The 9,709-nt window shown below is 49.6% G+C and overlaps 2 protein-coding genes across 11 annotated transcripts in view; one reads left to right on the forward strand and one right to left on the reverse strand.

The window, feature by feature from the left end:
* Positions 1-3,624, forward strand: part of Pole (DNA polymerase epsilon, catalytic subunit) — a 62,649-nt gene extending 59,025 nt beyond the window's left edge. Inside the window, exons 46-49 of the mRNA XM_008853727.3 lie at positions 1,849-2,049; positions 2,435-2,560; positions 3,122-3,211; positions 3,291-3,624. Of these exons, the coding sequence (XP_008851949.1) occupies positions 1,849-2,049; positions 2,435-2,560; positions 3,122-3,211; positions 3,291-3,416 (543 nt within the window). The 3' untranslated portion in view covers positions 3,417-3,624. The remainder of the gene's footprint in view (positions 1-1,848; positions 2,050-2,434; positions 2,561-3,121; positions 3,212-3,290) is intronic.
* Positions 3,625-6,676: 3,052 nt separating this feature from the next.
* On the reverse strand, positions 6,677-9,709 carry P2rx2 (purinergic receptor P2X 2). 10 transcript variants are annotated; one of them, XM_008853735.1, is made up of 12 exons: positions 9,454-9,697; positions 9,164-9,299; positions 8,982-9,053; positions 8,826-8,901; positions 8,652-8,748; positions 8,422-8,502; positions 8,171-8,309; positions 7,714-7,844; positions 7,472-7,565; positions 7,235-7,300; positions 7,078-7,155; positions 6,677-6,807 (listed from the first exon to the last, which is right to left on the reverse strand). In XM_008853735.1, the coding sequence occupies exons 1-12, from the start codon at positions 9,627-9,629 to the stop codon at positions 6,766-6,768; spliced, it is 1,188 nt and encodes a 395-aa protein (XP_008851957.1). In that variant the 5' UTR covers positions 9,630-9,697; the 3' UTR covers positions 6,677-6,765. The 10 variants fall into 10 exon arrangements, with proteins under 10 accessions (XP_008851957.1, XP_008851955.1, XP_008851958.1 ...); XM_008853733.1 differs by having other exon boundaries at positions 6,677-6,870; XM_008853736.1 differs by having other exon boundaries at positions 8,422-8,498; positions 8,648-8,748; positions 9,454-9,629.

Consider the following 9,709-nt stretch of genomic DNA (forward strand, 5'->3'; position numbering starts at 1 on the left):
AAACCAACCAAAAATATATGCTTAACTTTGAAAGAAACTGCCAGACTATTTTTTGAAGTGGCTACAGCCCTTTCACTTGTGTAGCCCTTAGACTTGTGTAATTGGAATTCCACTGTTCCATATGCTCACCAGAACTTGGCCTTAGTTTTGCAAATTTCAGCTACTCAGCTAGATATAGAGTAAAATATCCTATGACTTTGATCTGTGTTTCCCTAATGGCTAGTGTTGGTGAGCATGTTTTCACAGGCCATTTATCTCTGAGTAGCCAGATCATTTGCCCATTATTTAAAATTGAACCCAGCATGGTGGCACACAACTTTGATCCCAGAACTCAGAAGGCAGAGGCAGGTGATCTCTGTGAGTTCCAGGCCAACTAGGGCTACAGGGAGACCCTGTCTCAAAAAACGTTAAAATTGGAGGGATATTTTTTCTTTGTTTATGGTGCTAAGGATCCACCAAGGGTGTTGCACATGCTAGGCAAGCACTCTACCACTGGGCTGTGGTCCAGCCCCTAGGTTGTCATGTTTTTGTTTTTGAAACAGTTTCATATAGTTCAGGCTAGCCTTAAACTCACTATATACCCAAGGATGGCCTTAAACTTCTGGTCTTTCTTCCTCCACCTCTCAAGTGCTGAGATTAAGAGTGTGTGTCACTGCATCTGGTCTTATGTGATACTGGGGACTTGTGCATGCTAGGTTGGCACTGTACCAGCTGAGCCACATTCCCAATCCCCTGTATTATATTGTTATTGTTAGGAGTTTATCTTTATATTTGGAGTACTCTTTGTGTATTCTGGATACAAGTCATTTATCAAATATTATGAGTTGTACCTTTTGTGTTTCCTTATTATGGGAGTTTCTGCTTTCAGGACATGAGGATTTTCTCCTATATTTACACAAGTCTTACAGTTTTGGGTTCTGCCTTTATAATCTCTGGTCCATTTTTAGTTAATCTTTGTGCAGTATGCACAAGTTTCCTGTTTGTACATAAGGGTGTCCATTTGTTCCAGAGCCTCTTTCCAATGAGGGGTGATTGCATCCTTTTAAAGCTTAATTGACCTGGGCATGGTTACACCTTAGTCCCAGCATTAAAGAGGCTGAGGTAAGAGAACTGCTACAAGTTTGAGGCCAGCCTGAGCTGTAGAGTGGGCCTCTCTCTCAAAATAACAATAATAATTAATTGGCCTTAACTTTTAGCTGTGCTTATTTATTTTTGGATTCTGTATTTTACAGATTGATGAGATTATCTGCTAGTACTTGTTGACAATTTTGGGTTTATTTTATTTATTATTTTTATTTTAGGTGTATGAGTGTATTGCCTATATATGTGTAAATGTGCTCATGTTGTGTAATGCCTGTGGAGGTCAGAAAAGAGTGTCAGATCCCCTGGAACTGGAGTTACAGATAGTTGTTAGCCACCAAGTGGGTGCTAGAAACCGAACCTGAGTCCTCTGCTCTTAACCTCTGAGCCATCTCTTCAGCCCCTTGTTGAAAGTTTTTGTGTCCATGCTCCTGGTAGTTGATGGGCTCAAGTTTCCTTATACCTTTATCTGGTTTCAGTATTGGGGTGATGCTGACCTCCTAGGATGAGTTAGGGTATCCTCTCACTGGTTTCTGGAAGGAACTGTAGAATCAGTGCTGTCTCTTGCCTTAAATGTTTGGTAAATTCACCAGTGAAGCCTCCACTCACTCACAGAGAGCTGCCTCTGTAAAGAACCAGCTCTTCCTGAGACTTCCGAATGGAATAAGAAAGGGCTGAGATGGTGTTTGGAAATGAGCTTCAGAGAGAGGGATTTGGTCTGGCTAGAGCAACAGAGACTTGCTTCCTGATGGGCTTTGGTCTCCACAGGTGTTGTCTCTAGACACAAACATCACAAATCAGGTGAACAAGCTGAACCGAGACCTGCTTCGTCTGGTGGACATCGGTGAGTTCTCTGATGAGGCCCAGTTCAAAGACCCCTGCCGCTCCTATGTGCTTCCTGAGGTGATCTGCCACAGCTGTAATTTCTGCCGAGACCTGGACCTGTGCAAAGATTCCTCCTTCTCTCAGGTGGGCACAGCTCGTGGTCAGAACATCTACAACCAGACATGGGCCCTTCTGGGGGTCATAACCTCCAGATGTTGACGGTGGTTGGGACAGTCCTAAGGCTGAACATTACGGTGTAGATCTACTGCCCTCAACTGGTTCTTCTGTGGATTCAAAACAAGCCGCCCTCGAATGTAAATTGCTGTAAAATGTTAGAAAATTGTTCTAGAAAGGTCAGATGAGCACAAGTGAAAGGCCCAGGCTATATGGAATGCAGCCAAGAGTAGTGATGGTCACCTTTGCTCCACTTTTACACTCTCCAACATGTCCCCTCTTACACCAGTCCTCTGTGCTATTGCCCAGGTGGGACACTCAAACTGATTGTTTAGCCTTCTCCCTACTTTCCTAGGATGGGGCCATCCTACCTCAGTGGCTCTGCTCCAACTGTCAGGCCCCCTATGACTCAGCTGCCATTGAATCAGCCTTGGTGGAAGCCTTGGAGAGGAAGTTGATGGCCTTTACACTACAGGACCTGGTGAGTTTGGGAGTTTCCAAACACTTTTGGCATTTTAGGGAAACCAGAGCATGTTTGGATCCTGAGTCTGCCTCCAAGAGACTATCCCTAGTAGTCAGTTCTTACCCATACACCTAGCTCACTCATTCTGTCAGCATCTGTTAGCACCTGCTGTGGGCAGAAGCAGCTTCATGGCATTTTTGACCATCCAGTGGAGGTAGGTGGACAATGTGATCAACAGTGTGAGTGGTCAAGAGTGCAAGAGCAGAGCAAGAGAAAGCTTTGGCAGCATTTTATGGGGACCTGAGCAGAGTCCTGAGGCACGTGCCAGCACAGCAATTGGGATGGACAAAGGTGGCCTGGGACTAGGTCTTGGGAGTCCAGGATGGGACACAGCAAAGTGGGAAGCATGGGAGGAGCTGGCACGGTTTAGGTAAATCTTGAATTTCATTGAAGCACTGAGTTCTGATATATGAGGAGCAGGAAAATGAAGCTTGCTGATGGTTCCATGTGGAGGTGCCCCTCCACAAGGCTGAAGAGCCATAGGTGGGATCCAGTGTGGTGACTCCTCCTTTGTTTCAGGTGTGCCTGAAGTGCTGCAGTGTGAAGGAGACCCACATGCCTGTGTACTGCAGCTGTGCAGGGGACTTTGCACTCACCATTAACACTAAGGTGAGCCATTCTCCTTGACATACTATGGGTTGTCTGCCCTTCTTGCTGGGTAGATGTCACTGTGTGTTTGTTCCTATAGGTCTTCATGGAACAGGTTGGAATCTTCCAGAACATTGCCAAGCACTATAGTATGTCATACCTCCAAGAGACCCTGGAGTGGCTGCTGCAGACAAACTCTATCAGACCGTTAGTAAGCCTAGGTTGAGGACATCATGACATCCCACACCAGGCACCCTAATGCTTGTTCCAAGTGACTGAACCACTGACCACCTGACTTTTCCAACTCATGACCACAATCCAGGGAGACCTAAGAGAATACTTCAGGGAGCTTCAAGGTGGCATAATCAAGCAGGAGCAGGGAATGGCCTAATGACTCATTAGGTGCTTGTTGAATAAACATTTTTAAGCCTCTGCTTTCTGCTCCCAGCCAGCTCTTTCTTCTGCCTCCCATTCTGAGCCTGAGATAGGCTCTGGATAAAGGTGGGAGCATTGGTTACAGGGTATAGAAGCCAGTGCAGGGCTAGAGAGATGGCTTAGGTGGTTAAGAGCACTGTCTGCTTTTGCAGAAGAGAGAGGTTCAATTCCCTGTACCCACATGGTACCTAACAGCTGTCCGTAATTCCAGTTCCAGAGGATCTGACACCCTCTTCTGGCCTCATGGGTGCACTTAAATGCAGGCAGTACATTCATACACATAAAATAAAAATAATAAAGCCGGGCGTGGTGGCGCACACCTTTAATCCCAGCACTCAGGAGGCAGAAACAGGCAGATCCTTGTGAGTTCAAGGCCAGCCTGGTCTACATAATGAGTTCAGGTCAGCTGGGACTACAGGGAAACCGTCTCAAAAAGACAAAATAATAATAATAAAGAAATTTTTTTTAAAAGAAGCCCAACCACGCTGGACTCTTGCTTACTTAGGGATAAATGGGCCCTTCCCTCAACCTTGGAGCAGGATTTGGGCTACTTTAAAGGGAATCTATACCCTAAACGTGGGAACCCAGGGATTTTGCCTCAGAGCAGTCTAAGGAGTATCTGTTACCTAGTGTCTTGAGTAAGGTCTGGAGTTCTGGCCAGAGCTGGACTGAGATGGTTCTGAAAGGTAGAGCATCTCCGACCTGCCTGGTCCATGCTGCAGGCCACTCTTTGACTTCTGATCTTGGCTCACACTGGCCTGTAGCCCACAAGCAAGAGCTTTTTTTGTTTCGTTTTTTCAGCCCACGAGCAAGAGCTTTTTTTGTTGTTTTGTTTTGTTTTTTTGGTCTTTTTGAAGAGACAGGGTCTCCCTGTAACCCCAGCTGCCCTGGAACTCACTATGTAGACCAGGCTGGCCTTGAACTCACTGAGATCTACCTGTCTCTGCCTCCCAAGTGCTGGGATTAAAGGCATGCGCCACCACGTCCAGCTTGTTGTTTTTTGAGACATGGTCTCCCTGTAGCTCCAGCTGGCCTAGATCTTGCCATGTAGACCAGACTGGCCTCAATCTCACAGACATCCACCTGCTCCCAAGTGCTAGGATTAATGGTGTGCATCACCATGCATGGCAAGAACTTTTAAGGGTGCTGTCATGGATTTGAACACCCTGTATCAGACCTAGATTTTAGAAAATACCTTCTTACATCAGGCATGGTGGCACACACCTTTAGTCCCAGCACTTGGGAGGAAGAGGCAGGTAGATCTCACAGAGGCCAGCCTGGTCTACACAGTGAGTGCCAGGTCAGCTGGGGCTACAGGGAGACCCTGTCTCAAAAAGACCGAAAAAAAAAAAAAAAGAAATTCGTACATTAAAGATTTTAGACTCCTAACTGGAAGGGAGGGAGGGAGAAAAGTGAGGAAAAGCAGTCATGTAGTCAGGGGTAAGATTTCAGATGGATCTGTTTAGGGTTTTATACTCAAACACTACTGGCTTCTCAAGGCCCTAAGTACTGAGGCTGGCACCCTCTTAAAGGGGGGGACTTAATCTCCAGCCTTGCTAAGGAAGTGGGTACCCATCCACACTGCACATGGTAGAGAAAGTAGCTGTTCTCACCTCCTACTCTGTACTGGCTCTGACAGTTCCTACTAGATAGCCAGAGCCCTTTATCAGGCTCAGGAAATAGGAGAGCCTGTGCATCTCATTGAGCTAAATGCAGTCCTTGTGTACTGCTTCCTCGCCAGCTCAGGCCAACTTAGCAGCGTAGCAACCAAGTGTAAATTCAGAAACTCCACCTGAGAGGCTTACAGAGAAATGGACCTCTATTAAATTTGTCCAGTATCACTGGACCTTGCTTATTTTGTTTAAATTTTATACTTTCCATTTCTTAGCTTACCATTGTGTACTTGTGCAAGGATCCTTAGTCTCTAGAAGGAAAGCTTTATATCTAGCATCTGTCCATCAGGCTCTTGTCTGAACTTTAGTGATCTCAGGCTGTCTGTAGGGAGAAACCTGATACCCTTCTTGGAATGTGAACTGAGCTGGCAGTGCTAGGACCTTCTGAGTGAAAAGCAAATCAAATTAAGAAGAAAGGGGGAGGAAGAAGCTGGTTATCTAGGCTTCCTGGAAGTAAAGCCAGTGTGTTGGGAGACATTAGCTTATACCCCAGCAGGGCCATCTTACAGCAGCATGGGGTAGCCCAGTGCAGCCATAGATACCAGTTGATCTGAATTTGAAACCTGAACCTCTGGCCCTGGTTCCTGAGTTGTAGCCAAGGACCCAACTGGAAAGGCGTTTCTCTAACACTAAAATTGGATGTCTTGTAAACCAAACATGAAGTTAAAGGTATTTGGTGATTAGTGGAGTCAATATCCAAGGAAGGGATGGCTTTGGGTATGTTGGGAATCGATGTCCCTCCAAGCAACCTGCAAGCACTAGGTATGATAACTAGGGCCTCATTCAGAGGCATATCTACATGAGGCTGTGTGGGCAGGCCCTGGAGGTCTTCCTAGCTCTTTGGTCACTCTGCCACTTGGTATGCTGGTCTAAGATAGGATGCCTTCTGCTGGCACTCAGCATAAATATGCTTAGCCTCCAGGGAGCCAAGTTCCAAGCTCCCAACGGCCTTCCAAGCAGTCGCCACTCCACTAGCAGCAAAATGGGTAATTAAATTACCCCAGGCCCTGATGTTAGTTCTGACTTTGTCCTTGCCTCACTCACTGTCTCCTGTCTCCATCCCATCACAGGGATTCTGAACATAGCTTGGTCCCCTTGACAAGTACAGCTATGACCTAACTATATATCCTGCGCTCTGCACCTAAGATGGCAAACTCGGACTACAGGGTCCATAGAAGACTGACCATCCTGTCTTATATTCCTGGGTCCACAACTGCCCCCAAAAAAATTGAGGCCAGAAGGCTTCTAGTCACCAGTTTATTGGTGTCAGCCTGGTTAGGACTTACAAAGAAAAGATTAGGGTTCTGAAACAGGAAGATAACTCTGACTTTGGGTCACAGAAGGCTGTGTGAGAGGGTGAATGGGTGGGTAAGGAAGGGATAAGGGGTTCTATGAGGGGTTTGGGAGTGAGGTGGAGGAACCTCTGTCACTGAGCCCGTCTGGGTCTGTAGCTTAGTGAGGATGAGGTCAGAGTTGGGCCAGACCTTTAGGGTTCGTGGGTAAGAAGTCCTGTTGGGAAGGCTCAGGAACAGGAAGCCTTTCTCTTATATGCTGATTGAAAGTGTCCACCATCTGCTCAGGTGGGACAGAGATGGGGCAAGGCCACGGGGGCTGGACAGCCAGGGGTTGATCTGCCCCTTGTCCTGAGGTCAGCCCTCTGCCAGATGGTGGGCTGGGTGGCTGGTCCTGGGAGTAGTGACTAGGTGGGGGAGGGGCCTGGCCCAAGACAAGGGCAAGGGTCACAGGCCAGCTGCTTGAGGGGTGCCTTGGAGTACACACCTTGTCAAATTTCTTATGGCTGTAGACTTTGTTTTTGTTCATGAATGTTAGCAAGATCCAGTCACACAGGAAGGATCCCTGAGGCCAGCAGAAACCACTGGGTAAGGGCCTGTCAGACATTCCCCACCCCACCCAGACCCTTAAGTAAATTTCTTACCACACCAATGGAAGTCAGAGCAGTGGCCAGATTAATGATGGTGGGAATGAGACTGAACTTCCCTGCCTGGGAAGAATAGGCTTGCATTTAGGCCTTCAACACAGGCTGCTTGGGACAGGAATGGGGTTCAAGGGGAGGGATGCTGTAAGAGATATGGAGCTGGGACAGCCCAGGCCTGGGTAGAGCCATCATTGCAAGTGGGCAGGGTTGGCTGGCCCCAGCCCTTCAACTGCTTACCTGTCCGTGCACAATAACATCTATTCGGATCCCATAGGCTTTTATAAGTGTGCGAGTGGTCGTAGTGCCATTTATCTTGTAATACTTGGCAAACCTAGGGTAGAGTGAACCCAAAGCAATGTCCAAGCTGACTACAGAGTCTAGTGTTGTGCACGCTTGTCTTCCTCTCTCAAGGGCCACTTCTGGGCCGAAGCAGACAACACTGTCTGTGTCATGACCCAGATGTTCACAGAACAAAGTACCTGAAGTTGTAGCCTGAGGAGGCCGCAGCATGCTTAGGGTCAAGCCTCCGGAAAGAATACTTGGGGTTGCACTCTGATTCAGACAAGTCCAGGTCACAGTCCCAATTGATGATGACCCCAATGACACCACCCTGCAAAGAAGCCAGTCAAGGGAGAGTCAGGAGGACATACAGCAGAAAACCCTCAAGGGGTAGGGTCCAGCACCAGGGCAGCTCAGGGCCAAGGGTGCAGGGACAAGTGCATGTTTTGTGTAGCTTTGGAGGTATTAGTAGCAGCTATGGGACCAGGGGTCAATAATTAAGCAGGTGCATGCACAGACCATGGGTCAGGATGATCGTGTTTCCTCTGCCTAAATGGACTGGCCAAGACAGAGAAGGTACAGCTAGCTGCAGTAAAACCCTTCCTGGATAGCAAACACTGGTACCCAGCTTCACTGTCTGCCCCTTCTCCCCCTCACCTTGTGTGCCAGCTCTGTAAAGTTCTCCCCCGCCTGCTCTACAATGAAGCCCAGCCTGAAGATGGGACAGTATGGGTCAGAATCCTGATCAAATGTGCAGTGCTTCAGATAGTCATTCTTCTGGCTCGCAATGTTGCCCCTAAGGTGTGGCAGAAGGCACAGACCTGTACTCCAAACACATGGCTCCCAACACAAGCTTCCACACTGGCCAGTCACTATGCTGCCCATTACCCTGTCCCTCAGACTCTTACTTGGAGAACTTGAACTTGGGGTAGTGGATGCTGTTCTTGATAAGGATGGTGAAATTTGGGGCCATTTTACCCAGAAACTGGCTGCAGAAACAGAGACAGGGATTTAATCTCCCCTCCCCCTAAGTCCACCTGGAGGGACCTCTCCCAGGCCTGCCCTGTGGTCCCCCCCACCACCATCTGATCTCCAGTGAGGAAAAAGAATAGCAGTGGGGTCTCTGAACCTCACATACCTGACAGAAGATCCATCCTCCACAGGACACCAGGCTGACACCTCACAGGTCTTGGAGTCCCCATGGTAATAGGGCACACAGCGCCCTGTCCGAAGCCCTGTGGGGGAGAGAGTGGTTAGACCCTGGGGCCAGTTCTGCCCCCCACCTTCCCCACTATGCCCAGTGCACACTGACCACTGCCCAGCATATCCAGCTCTCCAGCCACGCAGTCGTCATCTGAATGGCAGGTGGAATTGTGAATCTTCATACTCTAAGGTGAAAACTGCAGGTCAGGGGTAGACCCTGCAACTGGCCTAGAAGGCTCCCCAGGCCGCCCTCGACCTGCCTCACCTCTGGGCATGTTCCCAGGGTCTGGGAAGGCGTGACCTCGATCCTGGTGATGATGCTGAACACACTGCCCCCCTGAGTGCAGAAAAAAGGTACCGTGGGCCGGTCAGCTCGATCCTACTAGTCCTACCATCCAGCTAGTCTGACCACGCAGCGCGGGGGCTTGGGGACAGAGAGCACCGCACCTCAGGGGGTTTCACGTATTCCTCCACATCCCATACTTTGTGCTCCGACACGGTGATCCCCTTGACTTTGGTGATGATGGAACTCTCCGGACCTGTCTCGCTGTCCTGGTAGCTTTTCTGCACGATAAACACGTACCTGCGGGACAGGGCGGCGCGGGCTCCCGAGGCAACCCTGGGGGGGGACCAGGGCGGACCAGGACATCCGCTCCTGGGACCCTAAGGGCGGCCGCGCGGCCCCCAGCTGGCGATTCCCTGCTGCCCGGCCCCCACCGCATCCCCGGCCCGCGCACCACACGAAGTAAAGCAGGATGAGCAGCTGCACTGCGCGGTACACGACTCCCAGGCGCCGATTTCGCACCACGATCACCTTGGGCGTCTCGTAGTCCAAGAACGCGGACCAGCAGCCCCGGGCCAGGCTCCGAGCCGTGGCCACCCGCTCTGGGAGCCGGGGCTGCACCGAGGCCATGGTCCACGTACACGGTCTGCCGGAGTCTCCGGAGCCCTGCGCCCGCGAGGTGCTGCACAGGCGGGGGTGTGGCCTCGAGC

Source organism: Nannospalax galili, unplaced genomic scaffold (genome assembly GCF_000622305.1).
Source record: "Nannospalax galili isolate Female #2095 unplaced genomic scaffold, S.galili_v1.0 scaffold566, whole genome shotgun sequence".
Taxonomy (NCBI): Eukaryota; Metazoa; Chordata; class Mammalia; order Rodentia; family Spalacidae; genus Nannospalax; species Nannospalax galili.

Excerpts from the sequence above, each read along its gene's own strand:
- P2rx2 (XM_008853728.2), bottom strand. The coding sequence starts at position 9,629 with ATGGCCTCGGTGCAGCCCCGGCTCCCAGAGCGGGTGGCCACGGCTCGG. Across the intron at positions 9,054-9,163 it reads AATACGTGAAACCCCCTGAG|GGGGGCAGTGTGTTCAGCAT; the intron begins GTGCGGTGCTCT and ends TTCTGCACTCAG. Across the intron at positions 7,301-7,471 it reads ATGTTATTGTGCACGGACAG|GCAGGGAAGTTCAGTCTCAT; the intron begins GTAAGCAGTTGA and ends TATTCTTCCCAG.